Below are 22,047 nucleotides of genomic sequence, written 5' to 3' on the forward strand. Positions count from 1 at the left end.
CTACATGCATAACCCCAAGCCGAGACCTCAGAAACTCTTCTTGGTCATAACTAGTCTACCCCTTTGCATGCTGGGATCTGGCATATTTATCCAAGTAACTGTTTAGAAATTGTCCTGATCACTGTGGTGCACTGGGCTCAATGGACCACTCAACGTCAGGACTAATGTAGGGTGGAGGTGGGACCCCAACTTGAATCTAAACAAGACCCCTCCTTCCCCAAGTTAAATCTATCACCTACCCCTCTCCCAGTTACTGGAAAAGGGACCTGGCCCTGAGGGGATCTGCCTAGGGCTGGCTGGTGGTGCTTGGGTTCTTGACTTCGTGTAGGAAAAAATTCACAACAGGTGAATGTTAGAGGACATTTATTAAAGCAAGGATAATCCGAGAGGGACTAGGTGGGGAAATGAGCCTAGGCTGGGCTGCTTTGGCTCACTCTTATGGACAAGTTTAGGGGGTTCGTGGGTCAGCACTCAGCCATTGAGCCACTCCGGCCGGGCTGGGGCCTTAGTTTTGAGGAGTTTTAAAGGCAGGTATTTAGGTGAGGTCTTAGGGAAGGATCTCTAATATATTTATCAGCTTTATACTGATGTACCAAAATGAGATTTATTCCCTTAACTTCCTCTGTCTAATTGGATTTCTGCTATCTATCTCCCTGAGTAGGGTGATTTAAGCTACTACTATTTACCCTCTGGTAAAATATATATTTTTATTAATTTTTAGAGAGAGGAAGAGAAAGAGAAAAGAGAAACATTGATATGAGAACAATCAGCTGCCTCCTAAATGCTCCTTACCGGGGATCGAACCTGAAACCTTTTGGTGCATGGGATGACGCCCACCCAGCTGAGCCACACCAGCCAGAGCCAAATTATTTACTCTTAAGTGTCCTTGGTTTAGGGAAGATAGGACTTACTAAATGGCTGCAAACTGCTGTTTAACTGTCTCAGTTTCCCTGTTTCTCTTGTCCTGGCTTACTAGCACATTTCACCCCCATTAAAATCGTAAGCACATATTCTTTTTTTAAAAAAATATATATTTTATTGATTTTTTACAGAGAGGAAGGGAGAGAGTCAGAAACATCAACGAGAGAGAAACATCGATCAGCCGCCTCCTGCACCACCCCCACTGGGGATGTGCCCGCAACCAAGGTACATGCCCTTGACCGGAATCGAACCCAGGACCCTTCAGTCCGCAGGCTGACGCTCCATCCACTGAGCCAAACCGGTTAGGGCTTAAGCACATATTCTAATCACAGTCTCTACATTCATCATGAAGTCCAACATTTTCCAGGGAAGTGGAAAAGGGGGTTGCTACTGAGGCTGCTAACTGGATTTAGGCCCTTTGAATAAAAGTAGATGGGCTTAAAGGATTTTTCTCTATTTATTCAGAAAATCCGGTCTGTGTTTTCATACCCCAGGGATGACATATAAACTTTCTTTTGGTCTGTATTTCTCAGTCATTGTCACTGCCACATGTTTCATTGTCTTCACCAGAAGGAGGAAGGGGGAGATGCAATGATGGGAAACTAATGTATAATAGCAGTAGTAATATCAGATTATGTGAAAGTAAATGAAAGTGAGTCAGGAGATTGATTGTAGATATTCTAGTCCCAAGGCCACACTCACATCTTGTTATTCATCACCCAGAATGAAATGGTCATCTCCTCTGTGCCTGAGCCTTAAAAAACTCCCCCCAACCCCTCTCATTCTCTTGCTTTCTTGGGGTAGCTCTTTAGTTTCTGGCTTTGGTTAGTCTATATATGTATATATCTGCATTAGAATAAGTATTGTTTGTGGGAAAGCCCTCCCTGTGCTAGTCACAGAGGATTAAAAAAATACATAAAACTGAGTTACTAAGGATCTAGTTAGATTAAAAAAAAAAAAAGACACAACTCACATTTATGCTAAGTGTCTGCCCTGTGAAAAGATAGCAAATATCATGCAGTGTTAAGCAGATAAAACAATGATCTCTCTTAGAGTATAATTTGAGTAGAGTGTTAGCTTTTTAAAGTGGGAGAATCTAGTCATAATCTGAACCAACCCCCTCATTTGACAGGCACGGGGAGCGGGCTTGTCTGAGGCTCTGACACGAGGTAGAGGTGGCATTAGAACCCAAGACTGCTGCTTTTTCTGCCTGTATGACTTGGTTTGGTTGCTGTCATAGAAGTAACAGGAAAAGCCTTAAAGCTATCCTTCCGCCCGATTCCTAATCTTTCTTCTGGAGTTTGTGGTGAGGGAGAACAGTACCACCTGGCACCTTTGGCAGCTTTCTTAGCTTATCTTCTCCCCTCCCCACTCCCCGCCCCCCCGACTCACACCCCACCACCACACCCCACCTCCTTCCTGTGGTGAAGTCCAAAAGCTGGGCTCAAGGGACAACTGACTCAGTCTGGTAGAAAATACGGGCAACCACAAAACTCCAGAGTTTATTTATTCGGTGGCTTTGCATGTAAAATAGAACCTGCCTTCAAGTTGTGTTTGGTGTAATCACCTTTTTAAAGTAAACAAGCAGCAGCAGTGAAAAATATTCCACTTTGATCCAGAACACCACGTAGTTTGTCCCAGCACAGAATGGCAGCTGTTTAGGCTGAAGCGGGGAAAGTCGGGCTCTTGTTTTGGTTTTGGTGTTGATTGGTTGAGCGTTCTGAGAACAGTGTACCTGAGAGAGACCTAGCACCAGGTGCTGCTATAGAGAACGTTGAACTCTAGAATAGAACTCTCTATTTTTAGCTGGTGTTTTGTTTTTATGTTAGAGCAAGCGTCAAATTAGCAAACATGTATATATTGCTGACCCAGTTCTTTGATTCTGGAGCATTGTTTTAAAATTCAGCCAAATAGAATGCCTTTCAAAAGTTCTCTTTCTGAACAGCATCTGATGTTCTCCTTCCATGAGTCAAGTGTATCAATGAGGTTAAAGGTGGGTTTGGGCCATCCGATTTCAAGGTCCCTGTAGAACACGGAGGGAAGGTTCTCATTGTGGCCTAATCAGAGTTTCCCTGTGGGAAGGTTCCACCTCTTCAATCCTCCTGGGTTTCCAAACAATTCTATCTTTGGTTTTGGTTTTGGTTTTTAAATATATTTTATTGATTTTTTACAGAGAGGAAGGGAGAGGGATAGAGAGTTAGAAACATCGATGAGAGAGAAACATCCATAAGCTGACTCCTGCACACCTCCTACTGGGGATGTGCCCGCAACCAAGGTACATGCTCTTGGCTGGAATCAAACCTGGGACCTTTCAGTCCGCAGGCCGACGCTCTATCCACTGAGCCAATCTGGTTAGGGCCTATCTTTGGTTTAAATTTCATCTTGACATAACGCCACATGGGAGAAAAGAGTTCCTTGGCTTTTCTCATTGCTGGGGCTTCAGGCTCCACACTAGTGAATTCTGGGTAATGATGGTGGGAAATAGTGTTGTGCTACAGGCAGGGATTTGAACTAATGGATATCCTGCTGTGAGTTGGTTTTTTATTCTTTTCTTTTCTTTTTTTTTTGAGTCTGAACCAAAGACAAAGAGATTTGATCCTTGTCCAGCAATAATGAGCTTGCCAGGAGCCCGAAAACAAGAAACAATAGTTATTGTCCTTGGTCTGCAGGATCCATTACCCAAAGCATTTGGGGGTCTGGGGTGGGGGTGAGGGGCATCAGACATTAACAGGATCTCTGTTTCAGGATGTGTCTGGCTGTGGGAGGGGGAGAAAGATAAGGTGTGAGAACTGAAGTTTTCCTAACCCTTTTTTTCTGTCATGAAAAGCATCTGTTAAGCAACTGTCCTCAGATGGGCCCTTGGAGTGCTCTGCAGATAAATAGGACAGACAGGTGCGTACAGTTAGAAATGAACAGTTTTGTCGTTACAGACATGGCCCAGAGGGAATGGACAAATGCCACAACACACAATGAACTAAGCGACAGTAGCCTCAGAAAGCTTGGGAGCAGGAAACACAAATATTGTGACTGGTTGAGTCTTGATACTTTACACAGAGTTTAAAAGTAGGTGATAGTGTTAGTTGGGTAAACTGTAATCCGAGTTCATGTTTTAAAAAACCTTTTAAGTCATGTAATTCATCCCTCTTCCCTCCCTCCCTCCCTCCCTCCCTCCCTCCCTCCCTCCCTCCCTCCCTCCCTCCCTCCCTTCCTTCCTGGCAGGTACCAAGCACCCTGTGAGGTGCAAGGTGCTGGGATGAAAAACAATAACAAATTATAAAAATTACTCAGATTTAACTTCTAGTCAAACGTGTTAAATTAGCTCTGCTGTGAAGGGAAGCAGTGTTTGCCACCCCCAAGATATGGCTTTTGGGGTATTGATTTTAAGCTGGTTGAGCATTGGGAAACAAAAAGACTCAGAAGAAACCTTTCCCCCTTTGCTGCCTAGAAGAAGTTTAGATGGAGGATCTGTTCCTGGAGGGCCATTCACACAGAGATGTCAGCAAACATTTGCTTTTCCTTCGCTGTAGACATGCCTTTCCTACCCAGCTGTCTTCTTAGCTTGGAAATGGCATATAAATCTCAGCTACCCAGCAGTACTTAGTTTTTTTCTATTATTATTATTTATTTTATTTTATTTTATTTTTTTTACCCAGCAGTACTTTGGGTCTCTATTCTTATGGCCCCGAATATACATTCATATAATAGACTTTGCACACTTTCTCCTGTTAATATGCCTCTGTTGATTTGATTATTAGCCCAGCTAGAAGGACTTAAAACATGAAAGGAAAAATGCCTTTTGCCCCCAGAGCTGGCTGTCATGATTTCTATTTAAAGACTAGAGGCCTGTGCACGAAATTCGTGCACTGGCGGGGCGGAGGGGTGGGTGTGTCCCTCAGCCAGGCCTGCACCCTCTCCAATCTGGGACCCCTTGGGGGATGTCCGACTGCCGGGTTAGGCCTGACCCCATAGGGATCGGGCCTAAACTGGCAGTCGGACATCCCTCTCACAATCTGGGACTTCTGGCTCCCAACTGCTTGCCTGCCTGCCTGCCTGATTGCCCCTAACCACTCCCATGTCAGCCTGATTGACGTCTAACTGCTCCCCTGTCAGCCCAGTCTCCCCCAACTGCCCTCCCCTGCCGGCCCGGTTGCCCCCAACTTCCCTGCCCTGCTGGCCCGGCCGCCCCCAACTGCCCTGCCCTGCCCTGTCGGCCCGGTCGCCCCCAACTGCCCTCCCCTGCCGGCCTGGTCGCCCCTAACTGTCCTCCCTTGCCGGCCATCTTGTGGCAGCCATCTTGTGACCACATGGGGTGGCCATCTTGTGCGAGGGCGTGACAATTTGCATATTACCTCTTTATTATATAGGATTAAGAAAGAATACAGCTGTGTCCAGGAGCCTGGAGATCTTCCTGTAAAACAGGTTTCAGGCAGTATATTGCATGACATAAGGAAAGGATGTGGCCCTTTAAGCTCAAGATGGATTGATCTGTTTTTCTGCTCTGAAGATAACAGAACTGACTTACAGTCCCAGGACGGGTTGCGGAACTCTGGTTTGTTTGGAAACAGGAAGACCTCTTGACCCCAGTAACAAAGACCCCTAACAGAATGACAAGGTGATGCCAGGGGAGAAATAAATTAGATGAGGAAAACCATGGAACCCTATAAATGACCAATCAACACAGCCCACATCCCTGAACCCCTTACTCATAACTTTTACCTGTAAAAGACCCCATTTGCAAATTATTGAGGAGCTTGGGTGGAGCACCAGCTGCCCATTCTCCTTTCAACAGGACCTTTGAAATACATGCTCTCTTTCCTTTTACTGCAACCTGGTGTCAGTTTATGTGGCTGTCTAGGCGCTGAGGGAATGGGTCGAGAACAGGCATGTGGGTCTGAGTAGCACATAGTCTTTGTTCTTAGGGAACGGGACTCAGGTAGGGAAAATGAGAACAGTGTGGTAAGTACAGTGTGGGGCAAAAGTAGGTTTACGGTTGTTTGGGCAGAAATAATACAATAATTCATAATAATACAAGAATAAACTGTGTTTCATGTACTCAGAACTGTACTAGTAAAACTACTTTTGCCCCACCCTGTATATACAGAGAGCCCCCAAAGTTAGACTGGGTGTGTACACAGTTGTGTTTGAAAACTGAAAATATGAGAACTGCTTTAGAGACTATAGGAGACAGTCGTGTCAGCTCAACTATCACTCTGTGAACCATTGGGTCATATTAGAACTCAAGAATGTTTACTCCCCTTCCTTGTCTGGAGTCGGGGCTGAGGTGAGGTGGGAGATGTTTAAAAGGGAATGGATTGTGCTACACCCCTCTTAAAGCAGGGCTGAGCTTAATCCCAACGGGGTTGATTATTTTGGGGTGTGGTTTTTAAATTTCAGTGAGGCTGTTTCTACAGTCTTAAAATAAGTCTACAATTATCTCCTGACATGCCGGCTTTCATCAGTGTGGGTTTTATTTTTGGTTCCACGGGCTGTTTGCATAACAGATGTGAGGACTTTTTTCTGTTAGAGCTGTTGAGGGCTCTGACCCACAGAAAAAGCATTGGCACTTACAGGCGTGTCTTCCCCCATTCCCTCCATGCCCCTTCCAAAAAACTGTTTATACAGGCAGAGAAATTAAAAACTTAATTTGCTGCTTTCAAAATGACATGTGGAGCCCAGCCGGCATGGCTCAGTGGTTGAGCGTCGATCGACCTATGAGCCAAGAGGTCACGGTTTGATTCCCTGATCAGGGCACATGCCTGGGTTGTGGGCTTGATCCCCAGTATATGGTATGCAACTGATCGATGATTCTCACTCATTATTGATGTTTCTCTCTCTCTCTCTCTCTCTCTCTCTCTCCTCCCTTCCTCTCTGAAATCAATAAAGATATATTTTAAAAAATGTGGGAGATGAATGGTTGGATTCTTAAGCACAATTTCCAGTTGGGGACAGCATTGAACCCTCTGGCGAAGAGGAGTCTGAGGGGTGGAGAAGGCAGGGCAGGGTGTTGGGACTCTCAGAAGGCGTTCAAATGAGCTGCTGTGCTCTCTGCTGGTCCTTTGGCTTTTGATCTGTAGAGTAAGTTATCACCAGTTGTCATTTGCCTTTGAGATGCTAATTTATACTTCAGCAGTTCTGCACAACTTCTCTGCTAGTCTTCCTGGTGGCCCAGGGGTGGGCGAACTTGTCCTGTGAAGAGCTAGCTACAAAACATTTTTGGCTTTGAGGGCCATGTGGTCTCTAGCAACTGCTTAACTCTGCCATTGTAGCGCATAAGCAGCCAAAACAATGTGCCAACAAATGAGCGTGGCTGTGTTCCAATGCAACTTGGTTTACATAAGCAGGAGCTGTCATTTGCTGAGTCCTGTGTTGGATCTTCAGTAGCTCTGTGCGAGTCATAGGCAGTTAAGTTTTCTCCTTCTCACCACAGGGGGAACTTCAATGGCCTAAGCTTTGTGCTGAGGACACCAGAATATTTGCTTAAGTTGTAGATAACTGGACTGCGTGAACCACATACTGGGTGGATTAGGCAAGAATAATGTAGCAATAAATTTAGCATGATGTGTTTAATAGTATGTATGTCTTATTCTCTGTGGCCTTTTGAGAGCATTCTCAGGTATAGATAATTTAGTATTCTACTTATGTAGCCAAACCAAGCCTTTTGGTGATCAGGAAGAACTAGGAATGGAGAAAATAAGTGTGGGTATTCTAGTTTCCTTGTTGCTGGGTACCCTCAATTCTAAGTCTAATAAATGGTGAAATGGGAAAGATGCTGGGCCAGAAACTTAAATGCCTGACATGTTCTGGTCCTCAGTACTAGAATTGGGGGCCCTCAGAATCATGAGGTTAAAGGTAATGGTGGAGTCAAATCTTTTGGGGGATATTAGATTCTCATGCCCCACCTATGGTGAAAAATAATGAATAGTGAAAAGTAACCATGAAAATGCTTGAAGTATCCATGAGGTAGAGCACACATGGTTTTGCTGTTATAGCATTTCACTAAAAGTTAGCTCCCCGTTAGCATGGATTTTCTTAACTTGTTTTATTCACTGCTTGTAACCCCACAACATAGAAGAGGAGTCTGAGAAGAGGAGTCTGATGAGAAAGAATCAAACTCTTGCTATATATATGTTCAGGTGTATTATGTAATATATAGTACATAATGATTTCACTGGGTTTAAAACATTATTTACAGAAGACAGTCATGGCACATCGTTGAATTTGCACATACGACGCCCACTGTATGCCAGGCTTAGACATTCACGAAAAGAGCTGATGTGGGGCTCACTGTCTTTTGTTTAAGTGGTCCAAATAAATAGAAAGCTTTGTCTGTTGAGACATTCAGTCGTCCTGTTACAGAAACCTCAGCATCTCTGTTTAAGTGGCATCCTTCAGCAGGCCTTGTTTCTCTCAGGGCAGCACAACGTCCTTCATTAAACCGTATGTTCTGTGGGTGGGGGTGGGAGTGGGGAATGACCATATTTTCCAGCTAAAACAAAGCCCATACCACCATAGGCCACATCAAATCAGCAGGCAGGATCTATCCCATTCCATGGCCCCCAACCCCCAGTGCTGTTGCCTCTTTGAACAGTTCATAGGTTTTTCATTGAAATTGACGCTCAATTCTTCTTCAAGATCAGTAAGTGGTGTGGTTCTTCTTCGCGCATTCCGCCTTGGATGTTACCTAATTCTCAAAACAGAGCCCTTCTCACCACCATAATGAGCCAGTCCTCGGTGAATTGTTTTGTGCAGAACGAAAGCTTGTTATTTCAAGTTTGATTAGAATTGTGTTCTGACTGTCTAATCATACTGTGGCTGTTTGATCCCCACAGCGGAGGGGCATGCTTCCAAGATGGGGAGGAGCAACTGTGTGGGGGCAGTGCATTGCGGCCCTGATTTCAGGGGTGTCAGTCAAATAAAACCGGCGTGAGGAATTTTTGTTCCTCCTATGGTTTTCATAATGACACAATGTAGACTCTTCTCTTAAACATGTTTAGAAACCCAGACAAAAGAGAAGCAAGGATGGGTTGTCGCTGTGTTTTAAATAGTCTTCACGTCCCACAAAGGGCCTCAAAGATAATGTTGTTGAGAAAAGAGCCTTGGTTGCCTAGAAGCTGTCTGCGGGAGGATGGAAGCTGATGTTAGCATTCCCATTTCACAGCTTCTGTCCATTGGTGGGTAACAGACAGACCTCACTCTCCTGGACCCGCAGAGAAAAATGTATTGTCTTAGGAAGTTTGAGGACAAGTAGAATGTCAGAAAGGGGGGAGGCAGACAGACTGGGAGAGGCTCTTGGTTCTGAAATTCATTTTCAAATAAGGGATATTAAACAGAACATGCAGATCTAGTTCTTCTAGTTTTTATGACATTACTCATGCTGAGCTGCCCAAAGCTATCTTTGCATCTTAGTTTCATTCAGTGCCCTAGAAATTTGATATAATGGAATGTAAGAATCGTTGACTTTGTTAATATGCCATATTCTCATCTCTCCCAAATAATACTTTGATATTATGGGAACATGATTGTCATCTTCCTCTTCTCCATTTCCATATTTATTTGCCTGAGATAAAAGTTGGTTATGGGGCCTAACTCTGATTTCTCCTATGTACACAAATTATGTGGATTTTCTCCTATTCTCACCTTTTTAAATTTAATTCTTTAAAAATAATAATACATTTTTATTGATTTCTGAGGGAAGAGAGAGGGAGAGAGAGAAACATCAATGATGAGAAAGAATCATTGATCGGCTGCCTCCTGCACGTTCTCCATTAGGGATGGAGCCCGAAACCCAGGCATGTGCCCTGACTCGAACCGTGACCTCCTGGTTCATAGGTCGACACTCAACCACTGATCCACACTGGCCGGGCTGAATTTAATTCTGTGTTGATGTTTTGAACATCTCTTCCATGACTTGGGTGGTGACTAGGTCTTCATAAGACAAGTATGTGAATACTGTATCTTTCAATATGAATCCTTTGGGAAAGTGAAGAGAGCATCTGTGGCGTTCGGAGATGCTCATTTCCCACCATGTGTAAATCTGAATGCATCAACCAGTCAGTCAGTGGTTCCTGTCAGGTGCCTGGCTCCCTTCTCCAAGTTCTTTTTACAAAAAAGTAATACTTCAGAATTAAGAAAGTTTACTTAATGGGTTTTATGGATTAGGAACTATGGCAAGGACTTTCCAAAGATGAACTGATTTAATTCTCAGGGCAACTTCATGAGGGTGGGCGTCAGTATTCTATCTTTAAATTATTTTATTTTTCAATTACATTTAGCATTCGATATTATTTTATACTAGAGGCCTGATGGTCATCCAGAAGGACATCCGGAAGGACGTCTGGAAGGTCGTCCGGCTGTCCAGTCTAATTAGTTTCAGATATACAGGGTGACAGTAGTATTTCATAGTATGAGAAGGGACATTGAGGCTCAGGAAGGTGTGTAATTTGCCCAAGTTAGTGGTGGAGTTAGGATTGGAAGTGAGCTGTTTATTCTTGCTGATAATTTGTGGCTTTCAGTTTGATTGCCTTTAGGGTTGGGAGGAAGCCACTGGCCCTCAGGTCTGTACAGAAACAACACTGATGCAGTGTCCTTGGATGCCCAGAGGCATGTTTCAGAGGCAACACCCTTAGCAGGCCCGCCCAGCCCCTTCACCCCATGGTGTGGAATCGGTGTGTGATGTATGTTTTCTTCTTCCAAAACTGGGATGGAGTTTGGAACAGCAAATATTTAATCAGAGCAAATTCCCCTTGCTAAGTCCTGCCAGCTTGTTCAACTCGAGGTTCTTTGCCTAAAAATTCTCACTACTTACTGAAAGCTAAATGACTGAGTCACCCACAGAGCATAAAGCAGGCCTTAGTATTTGGAGCAGGGGATTGTTTACCTACTTTTATTTTGGATGAACTATGCCATGCCACATACTCACCCTTTGATGAGCCTAAGGGCCCCTGGGAATCCACACGGGAGGGCATTTGTGGGGGATGATTGGATAGGAGCTCATGCCTCCTGGCATTAGCATGCTTCTTAAAATGGATTTTAGAAGAAGGAGAGAAGTTGGTTTGAGGCAGGAGGTAGAGAAGAGCCGGAGGTGAAAGATGGGCTGGTGTAGATGAAAGTGTTGCAGGTGGCTGCGGTGTGTGTGAGAAATTAGCTTTGCTGAGAGAGTGGAAGAGAGAAGGGAGAGAAGAAAAGACTTGAACTTTACACAGCAATAAATCCTGTACAAATAAAACAATTAGTCATTGTTTATCTGAAATTTAAATTTAACTGGACATTCTGGCAACCCTACATGTGTGCTACTTTGTTTGATAGCCTGGTCAAAAATACAGTAGTGTCTTTTTATGCATTTACATCTTGCCCTGATCTAAAAAAAATTGCTGACTACAAAACGTTTGACATTTCTTTATGAAATCTTTCATGTATTTTTGCCTGAGGCAGTAGTTTTGAAAAATATGTTTTGTTTAGGAAAAACGTGTTTGAGATTGAGGTATAGTCATGGCTGCAGGCCTTTTCTGCGGTGAGGGAATCCACAGTCAGGAAGATGAACTCCAATTAAGTTTAGTCTTCCTTTTGTTTATGGAAATCTTAATAGCCTCAGTTATTAGTGTTTCTTTAAGATCTTTTCTGGGGAATAAACTAAATTACCATGCTTCAATTTTATCTCCAGCTTGTGTCATTTTTCCCCCTCTGTGTTATCTTTTGTCTTGTGAATTACAGCTATACTGTGTTTTCAACTTTTTTTTTCTATTCTGAAGAGTGTTCAGCTTTGATGTTGATAAATAAGTTTTTAAATCACTGACTAAATCCTTAATGTTCTCTGTTCATAGAAATGTACTTCTTGTTCTCATTATATAAGATTTCAGTTCTGATAATATGAATAGGTCTTACTTTGAAACCTTCTAATGGGGCTAGTATAAACCATTGCCAACATTCATCAGAAGATGAATATGCATAAATAGCTCCAGTGGATCAAGAAAAAACTTAACAGCCAATTCACAAAGAAAAATACAGATGGCCATAAATTTATGAAAAGAAGTGGAGCTTACTAGTAATGAGGAAAATGGACATTGAGACAGGATACTGTTTTTTACATTTTATTTTATTTAAATATATTTTTATTGATTTCAGAGAGCAAGGGAGAGGGAGAGAGATACAGAAACATCAGTGATGAGAGAGAATCATTGATCGGCCACCCCCTGCATGCCACGCCTTCTACTGGGGACCAAACCCGCAACCTGAGCATGTGCCCCTGACCAGAATCGAACCCAGGACCCTTCAGTCTGTAGGCTGATGTTCTATCCACTGAGCCAAACCAGCCAGGGCTGTTTTTTACCTTTAAATTGGGTGTTCAGGTTGGGAACCTGAGCAGGCTCAGATAGTTCTGGTGGGATATAAACTGGTGCAGCCTTTGAAAGTGTGATTTGACTTTATCTCTTCAAATTTTAAAATGTAGATACTACTTGACTCACTGATTCCATTTGTGGATCTGGAGTCTATTCTACATAAATAATGGCACATGTGCCATGAGGCATGCACAGCAGTGTTATTGAATCAGTGTTTGTAATAGCAAAACAAGAGGCCTTCCCAACACGATCAGCGTGGGAATGCTTATCAGTTTTAACCTAGCCTTACTCTAAAAGATTATATGGTGGTTAAAAAGGTGCGCTTGTATGTATTAATAGGGAAAGACCTCAACAGCTTATTGTTAGTTAGGAAAAAAATGTTACGGAATAATATATATACTCTTTTACTTAATAAAGCTGTTTGTGTGTGTGTGTATGTGTGTGTGTGTGTGTGTGTGTGTGAGAGAGAGAGAGAGAGATGTATATGGCACTATACAGTGTATGTATGTGTGTGCTGTGTATAAGTATGGGGTGTATATACATACATATGTACACACACATTTATGTATGTAAACTAATATAAATATTCACCAAATTGTTAACTCTCCCGAGGAAAGGACATTTTGGGGTGGGAATGAAAGAAGTCTCTCACTTTTTATGCTATATATTTATGCATTTCAAAAAATATATATCCATGTATTACAAGTGTGATTTTTAAAAATTCTGATGCTGGATTTCACATTCATTTGGGGTAAGTACAGGCTGAGTGGTACATCATGAGCATTGAATCTTTAAAAAAGACTCAGAGGAAACTAAGAAAAAGCCTTTGGAAGAGGGCTTTCTTCCCAGTGTTTGTGCATTCCACATTGGACTTGGACGTGTAGCTGAAGGAGCACTTCACAACAGCCCCTTTACCCAGTTCTAACCGATGATGCTTTTCTCTTTTTCCTCAGATTCCTTTCTACGAAGACATTTGTAAAGGCATTAAAGCTGGTGACACCTGTGAGAAGCTGGTGGGGTATTCTGCGGTGTATAGAGTCTGCTTCGGAATGGCCTGTTTCTTCTTTATCTTCTGCCTCCTGACCTTAAATATCAACAACAGCAAAAGCTGCAGAGCCTACATTCACAATGGGCAAGTCTCCAGAATTCGCTTCCCTGGTCTTCTATTCAGAACGTAATCCAGGGCCACTTGTACTCCTCGGGCCTCTGACTGCTCTCCCTCCTGCTTAAATTGCTGACCCCGGTTTTAGGGAAGGTGGGACCTAACACTTGTCACCGCACAGTGGCCGAAGAGCTAGAATCCTGTTTGTAGCACTGGTACCGTAATGAGGAAGGCAGTGGAGACAAGAGTTAATTTCTTGTACCAAGACCTTTCCCCGGGTCACTTCCACGCCAGCAACAAAGTGGTGCTTTGCACACTCGGAGGCCCCGCTGAGTCTGTCTGATGTTGGGAAAAGGCAGTCTCCAGTCACTTAATTACTTCCCCTCGGTTTGGAGAGGACAGTGCCAGTGGCAGAACCACGGCGGGACATGCTTACCTTCTAGGAGGTCCTTTGTCCTTCACTGAATATCATTTAAATACATTTCCTCTTTTTTTTTCTCTTTCTTTCCAGCTTTTGGTTCTTCAAGCTCCTGCTCCTGGCGGCCATGTGCTCAGGCGCTTTCTTCATTCCAGACCAGGAGACCTTCCTGAATGGTACAAATGTGTTTCTGTTCATTTCGTTTTTGCCCATTTTGTAAAATTGTCCAAAGCACAGTCCAGGGTGCCTTTGATATGTTGAATTACTGACTTTCTTGTGGCTTAAAAAAAAAAAAATTTTGACCTGCCCGCACTTTATCCACTCTCCCTACTCCCTATCCCCCTCCGTTCCCCTCCTCCTTGTCCCTTCCCACTCCCACCCTTCCTGGCAGGCTGTGGGAGGACCTGTAGTTACTCAGCAGGCTGAAGAATTAAATGGTCATTGTAAGGTTATTGGCATGAAGGGAAAGTGAAGCACTTAACATTTGTGTGAAGGTCAGTTAGTAAGTCAGCCTGACCCTGCCAGCCATACTTGACCTTGTTCTTTCTGCGTGTGGCTCGGAAAAGCCAGGCCTCCGAACACAGGCTTCTCAGCGCTTTAAACCTGCCGCAGCTAAAATGGGGGGAGAGAGGCATCCCCCAGGCCCTTTCTAAACTTACCTTACGTGAAGCTGCTTAGCACTGGATTGTGTTCCTTATTGATGGAACATACCAAAAGCAATTTAATACGAAGCCTTTCATCATAGCCCTTCTTCATATGAGTTAGGGAGGAAACGGGCCTGAATTTCAGTGGTTCGAGCGCTGTTCAACCCACATGAATTCACTTTCCTAATTAAGATGGTGAAAGTATTCCCATTGTGTCAGGCCATGAGGAACAGCTACAGACCCTCAAAGAGTCACGTAAGAAGAAGGTCCAGCTTTTTCAAGATCACACTAATTTTATGTTCTCCTTAAGGAAGTCTTGTCTTTACCTAAAATGCTTGTTAGCTGGTTTTCTCTTCCCCACAGACGTCCTTTTATGTGTTAGAATAATATCTTTAGAACGGGAAGGGACCTAGCATCCTCTAGCCCAGCTCAGTCATTTGTACAGACAGGCTGTACCCCAGGGATGTGACATGTCTCATCCAGTGTTAGGGCTTCTTTGTGACAGAGCCCGAAGTAGGATCTGAGTCCGTGGTCCCCAAGTCTGAGCCTCATTTCCTTACTAGACACTGGTGCCTCCCTATCCAATAAAATTAGAACCCTTGGTTTTTCTGGCAATGTGTGTTTTTACTTTTAAGTCGTGGGCCGTGTTGACTTTATGAATTGCTACGTCTGTTAGAATATCTGGCAGTTATAGCATGGAGGTTAAACTTGGATGCACCAGAGCCAGACTGTCTGTGTTCACCTCCGGTGACACCCATTACTGGCTAAGGGACCTTGTCAACTTAGGTAGACTCTCAGTTTTTCTCATCTGTAAAGTGGCCTAATAATACTACGCTTGTGTGGGAATTAAACGTGTTGCAGGTACAGTGAGCATGTGGTAAAAATGGACTGTAGTCATTACCCTCTTTTGAGCGAACACTTGGAACAGTCGTGTCACCTCCTTTTGGGTGGCCTTCTCTTGCAGCCTGGCGCTATGTGGGAGCCATCGGAGCCTTCCTCTTTATAGGCATCCAGCTCATCCTGCTCGTGGAGTTTGCACACAAATGGAACAAGAACTGGTACGTGCCTTTATGGAAAGCTTCCAAGTAAACGCGCTCATTGACTCAGACTCTGCCCACAGTACAGCGCTGACAAAGGCTCTCTCGGAGTTTCCTGGCAGGGATCCGAGCCTGCCTACCACAGCGACAGTTTTTGCCGGCATTCTCCCTTCGCGCTTGCTCTTTGGGTTTGTTCCTTTACTTCTCCCCCATACGGCTTGTCGATTCTTTCTGCCTTTCCTCCTCCTACTTCATTTCTTTTCACCTTTTGGCTCTTTTTCCCTGCCCTCTCTCATTTGGGCTCTAAGTCAACCAACAGTGTGACTTGGCCACACTCAGCCCCACTGGTGGCACCTTCTGGCCCCAGTTCTGTGGTTGTGTTGAAAACTTGGGCAGGCTTCATCTTGGGCTTCCAACCTTAGGAGAGAGAGAAAAAATAATACTTTGGAGCTAGAGGTTCCCTTTCTGCAAAGATGTGATGGAATAGTTCTCTCCTTTAAAAAAGTTTTTGTTTGTTCACCACTGCGTAAGAGTAGAAGGACACCTTTGTTAGGAAGATGTGTTTTGCTACCTTAGAAAGCCATCCTGCATTTGAAAAACACAGACTCTTTCTATGTGCCTTGAAAGTGGAATTCACATCCGAGGATAAGTGGGAAATGCCAGACTATTAATAACTGGTTTTTATTCTTGCTGAGCTACGTTGAGGAAATGGCGGCCAGACAAGGGTCCAGCCCCCTGAGTACTAAGGGCAAGTTGACTCTGTGACTCTGGACAAAGCCCTTAGACTCTCTGTCTTACTTTACTTACAAAATATGAATGATAATGACTGCCTTTTGTACCCAGTAAGGCTTTTGTTATTTTGTTGATTTTGTAAGCATCAGATTACTTTATACTTTTCTTTTCTTTTGGTGGGGGGAGGTATTAGAAAGTTTTATATGAATGTGAATTTTATTTTGGACAAAACAAAATATACTGTCTAAATTCTCTCAAAATCCTTTTCATTCTGATTATAGTTCTCAGGTTGGAAGTATTCATTGCTGTTTTATTTTGCTATTTTTTAAAGATCAAATCATGAGATGCATGAGTGAAAAGATAGCATTTATCATTTTATTATTATTATTATTATTTTTAAAGCATGGCTACTTTTTAAGATTTTTATTTACTGATTTTAGAGACAGAAAGAAAAGAACATTAACTTGTTGTTCCACTTATGCATTCATTGGTTGATTCTTTTTAAAAAATATATATATTTTATTGATTTTTTTTACAGAGAGGAAGGGAGAGGGATAGAGAGTTAGAAACATCGATGAGAGAGAAACATCGATCAGCTGCCTCCTGCATACCTCCTACTGGGGATGTGTCCACAACCAAGGTACATGCCCTTGACTGGAATCGAACCTGGGACCTTTCAGTCCGCAGGCCGACACTCTATCCACTGAGCCAAACTGGTTAGGGCTCATTGGTTGATTCTTATATGTTCCCTGACCGGGGATCAAACCCACAACCTTGGCATATCAGGATAACATTCTAACCAACTGAGCTGCCTGGCCAGGGCAATCATTTTATTATTTGGGAAATACTGGAGTATGTATCCAAATGCTTATGGCCAGTTTCTAAAATGTTAACAGCACATCGAATAACCATACAAGTAGTAATACAGATATGTTTTGGTATTTTTCAAGCCTTAATCTCTAAGATAAGAAAAATTTCTAGTTCTGAGAAGTGCTCATATGTAAGTTTGTGCATGCTTTCCTGCTTTTTGTAAAAAAAACTAGAGGCCCGGTGCACGAAATTCGTGCACGGAGCGGGGTTGTCCCTCAGCCCAGCCTGTACCCTATCCAATCTGGGACCCCTGGAGGGATGTCCGACTGCCCGTTTCGGCCCGATCCCGTTGGGGTCGGGCCTAAACGGGCAGTCGGACATCCCTCTCACAATCCAGGACTGCTGGCTCCCAACTGCTTGCCTGCCTGTCTTCCTGATTGCCCCTAACCGCTTCTGCCTGCCAGCCTGATCACCCCCTAACCACTCTGCTGCCAGCCTGTTTGTCCCCAGCTTCCCTCCTCTGCCAGCCTGGTCACCCCTAACTGCCCTCTTCTGCAGGGTTGATCACCTCCAACTGCCCTCCCTTGCAGGCCTGGTCCCTCTCAACTGCCCTCCTTTGCAGGCAGGGTGCCTCCCAACTGCCCTCCCCTGCTGGCCATCTTGTGGTGGCCATCTTGTGTCCACATGGAGGCAGGATCTTTGACCACATGGGGGCAGCTATATTGTGTGTTGCAGTGATGATCAATCTGCATATTACTCTTTTATTAGATAGGATAGAGGCCTGGTACAGGGGTGGGGGCCAGCTGGTTTGCCCTGAAGGGTGTCCCTGATCAGGGTGGGGTTCCCTTGTGGCGTGGGGCAGCCTGAGTGAGGGGCCTGTGGTGGTTTGCAGGCCGGCCATGCCCCCTGGCAACCCAAGCGGAGGCCCTGGTATCTGGAATTTATTTTCCTTCTACAATTGAAACTTTGTAGCCTGGAGTGGAGCCAAGCCTGGGGCTCCCTCCGCGGCCGGCAGCCATTTCTGTTTGGGTTATAATTGAAACTTTGTAGCCTTAAGCGGGTGGGCCCGGCCAGGGTGTGCGGAAAGCTTTGCTTCCCCTGTTGCCGGGGGCAACCCTGGCCTGCTCTCTCAAGCTCCATTCTGCTGCCATTTCTGTTTGAATTTGTTTACCTTCTATAATTGAAACTTTGTAGCTTGAGTGGAGGCTTAGGCCTGGCAAGGGCAGGCGGAAAGCTTGGCTTGCTCTGTTACCTAGGAAACCTGGCTCTCTGTGGCTGTAGCCATCTTGGTTGGGTTAATTTGCATACTCGCTCTGATTGGCTGGTGGGTGAGGCTGGTGGGTGTGTCGGAGGTATGGTCAATTTGCATATTTGTCTATTATTAGGTAGGATATTTTTCATTGATCTCAGAGAGGAAGGGAGAGAGAGATAGAAATATCAAAGATGAGAATCATTGATAGGCTGCCTCCTGCATGTCCCCCACTGGAGATCGAGCCCGCAACCTGGCCATGTGCCCTTAACTGGAATCGAACCCAGGACCCTTCAGTTCGCAGGCCAACGCTCTAGCCACTGAGCCAAACAAGCTAGGGCATGCTGTCCTGCTTTTTAAGTCATCCCTGAAACCTAGTAGTTTATGTTTGAGGTCTCTACTCCATCTTATTTTGAGGCAGCAAAGTTTTCCTAAAGATAAGTCAAATGGGTGACTATTGTTTTATGTGACCCTAATTTTCTCAATTGTGACAATAAATTGGAAATGCATTGTAATTGATTACATATCACTCTTCCCATGATAAGTCTTACTGTACTTTCACTCTTAATTTCTTATTAGAATGTGTCATTCAAAATTTCTCCTAAAATTTTCCCAAATATTCTTCAAATAAGGAACTTCCTGATAAAATATTAACATCTTTGATACTGAGTACCTGATTTGCCCACTAAATACCATGTTCTCTTGAGAATTCTTGTGCTTCTTCACTCTGATTTTAATGTTTTGATTGATGCTGAAGCCATTTTCTGGGACTGGTTATTGATGCCAACTTTTAACAGGCTTTTTGGAAGAGCTTTGTTGCTTTAAAAACTTTCCAGAAACCACTCAATAAGAATGGCTTAAAAGCTTTGCAACAATGATGTTGCTGTTGTCCCGGCTTTGAGGCCAATATCCCAACAAAACCCCTTTGTCAACATATTTATAGTTGGCTGGATGGTTTGCCTAAAATTAGGATTAAGCTAGGAAGCTCACTAATATTTTTATTTTTATGTAAATTCACTTACATAAAAATAGAGTTTTTCTAGAGTTTTTGCTGTGTTTTTAAACAGTCTCTTGCTTACAAGGTTAGTCTAGAAAATAGACTACTCGTATCACTCTTCATGGAACAATTAAAGTACTTTTCCCTCCTTTTTTCTTTGTAAAGATGTTGAGAAGGAGAAAGCCGCGCTGGCGGTGGGAGAGAAAGGTTATGGCCTGGAAACCAGGGGAGTGCGGCCGGAAAAGCCCTCACTCCCTGGCTTGCTGTTTCCCTGTAGGCAGGTCTCTTGGCCTCTATGACCTTAGTGTTCACACTTGTAAAATGATGTGTTTGGACTGGATGTTTAGTGTGTTTTTGTTCTTTTGTTAAAAGACAAACTGAGGCATATTAAAAACGTTTTAGAGTTTATTTGAGCAGAAAATTGATTTGAATTGGCTAATATCCAAGCTAGCGGATGAAAAGGAGCTCCCAGGAGCTGTACAGAATGAGACCATTATGAGCAGAAGGGAGCAGGAACAGGAAGTTCTACAAGGGAAAGCGGGCTGGTTACTGCAGGGCTACTCCCCTTTGGGGGACGGCAGGGCTCTCTCGGGCAGATTCCCTCATAGTGCGAATCAGGTGCTTCCTGATGGGCTGGTTTCAGATTCTTATTTCCGGGCAAGCCACACTGCAGTTAGGCTGTCTTGGTTTGGTGTCTTAGCATAAAGCAGTTCATTTGGGGCCTGTTGTCTTGTTTTTAATAATTCCTAGCTGAAATTTTGTGGATAGAAGGGCCAATTCTGTATCAAAACTGAAATAAAAAGTAGATGGTATATTCAGGTATTTCTAACCAAGACCCATTTTCTACACTTTTAATTTTTGTTGTTTAGTTTACTGACCCAACCCTGACCCCAAGCCTGAGCCCAGTTAACTCTCCCACCTGGTACCTGCTTGCGGCTGTGACCGTGCACTCTGCTCTGCTGCCTGGTCCTGTTCTGATCTCAAGTGCTTCTCATTTAGCATTTATTCACAATGGACTATGACTGTGGCAGCATCAACACGGCAAAGATCAGTCACTGCACTCATTAGAGGTGTTTGTGAAAACAAGATGTCATCAGGGGGACCCGCTGAGTCTGGAGCCGCATCACCCTGCTAACATTGCTGCAGTTATTTGTAGCATCGACAGTCCTTGCACCAAGAGCCTGCTACTTGCCAGCCCCTCCATGGTGGAACAGCAATGAACAGCAATGAGCGTCTATAAGCACTCCCTTTTCTTTGTTCTGAACAATTTCCCTAGCTAGTTAAACCACCACTAATGTCTCCCATCCCTTTATTAATAGTTGTAAACTAGAAAGCACATGTACATGTCCTGCTCTGTGGAGCTTACATTCCTCTGGGGCGGTGGGGGGAGGAGAGATAATCAACTTGATTAATCAAGCAAATAAGTAATAGGTTCAATGGTGAAAAGTGCTCTGGAGAAAAAGAAAGCCGGGGTGGGAGCTGGGGAGAGCGGGGCAGGGGAAGGCTTCCTGATGAGGTGTGAGGGCGATGAAGGAAGCGGGGAGAGCCTGAGGCAGGGCTGATGGGCCCTTGCGGTGCTTGTTAAGGAGTGTCCACTGTGGCTGGACTCCAGTGGTGAGGGAAGGGTGTAAGAGATGAAGTCACAGTTGGCACTAGGCCAGATCATGTAGGGCTTCTGGGGCCACTGTAGGAAATAGAAGGGGACTGGCCCTGGCCGGGTGGCTCAGTTGGTTGTAGTGTTATCCTGTACACTGAAAGGCGGTGGCTTCCATCCCCAGTCAGGGAGCGTACAGGAGGCAACTGATTGATGTGTCTCTCTCACGTCAATGTTTCTCTCTAAAATCAATAAAAACATAACTTCCAGTGAGGATAAAAAATAAAATAGAAGGACACTGGAGGGACATAATCTATGTAATCTAAAGATTAGAGGGAGTTGGAGGTGCAAGTAAGGAGGCCAGTGGGAGATAATCCAGTGAGAGCTTAGGTAGCTTGGAGCCCGATGTTAGCAGCAGTCAGCGTCTGACATTCTGAGGTTGAAACCAGTAGAATTTGCTGCCGGTGGTTGCATGGCGGAGGGGAGCGAGAGCAGCAGGGAAAGACAGAGCCACTGCAGTTCTTTCCTTTAACGCCTCCCATCACCCCTCCCTGTCCTCCTCGCCGCCCCCCCCCCCCCCCCACATACACACACACAAGGAGTAGAATGGAATTGCCATTTTCTGAGGTTGGCAAGATCAAATAAGAGCAGGTTTAGGGGTGGAGGTCTGAACATTGGGAAATTACTCTGGACCTGTTATGTTGGACATGCTGATTAGATTTCCAAGCGAGGATGCAGAACCGTTGGATATTATGAGACTGGAGTTGAGAGGAGAGGTTGGGGTTGAAGATTAAACTGGAAATATAAGCATAAATTAACTGAAAGGAAGTTCTTCATATATTAATAATATCATCCAAAAGGCTAGTGAAGAAAGACTTGGGCCCCACCTACACACTGGTCAGCAGCGCTGACCTTTTTCTACACAATTCATTCTCTCCGTGTGTCATTCATTACTATTTGGCTCTTATATTTTTCTCGCCCCCCCCAATTCTCGAGTCTCGTTTTTCTCTTCCTTTCCTTTGCGTGCCTTTTATGTTAGAACACTTTTGTGGTCATTGGAGTGCCTGGCTCCGTTTCAGGAATATAATGGTCATTGTCATTTTGGCCTTTCCCTCCCTATTTTCTTTGTCTCTGGCTGCGGTAAGTTTTTCATCATTAAAATATTTTAGCTGGGTTGCTTGATCACTTTCCAGTTTTGCAAAACCAG

At 44.2% G+C, this 22,047-nt stretch overlaps 1 protein-coding gene across 1 annotated transcript in view; it reads left to right on the forward strand.

Annotated features, from left to right (window-relative positions):
- SERINC5 (serine incorporator 5) overlaps positions 1–22,047 on the forward strand; it is a 98,922-nt gene that overhangs the window by 53,545 nt on the left and 23,330 nt on the right. The window contains exons 3-5 of the mRNA XM_079793123.1: positions 13,211–13,389; positions 13,871–13,953; positions 15,386–15,479. Of these exons, the coding sequence (XP_079649249.1) occupies positions 13,211–13,389; positions 13,871–13,953; positions 15,386–15,479 (356 nt within the window). The remainder of the gene's footprint in view (positions 1–13,210; positions 13,390–13,870; positions 13,954–15,385; positions 15,480–22,047) is intronic.

This window comes from Cnephaeus nilssonii, assembly GCF_951640355.1.
Source record: "Cnephaeus nilssonii genome assembly, chromosome: 2".
NCBI lineage: Eukaryota > Metazoa > Chordata > Mammalia > Chiroptera > Vespertilionidae > Cnephaeus > Cnephaeus nilssonii.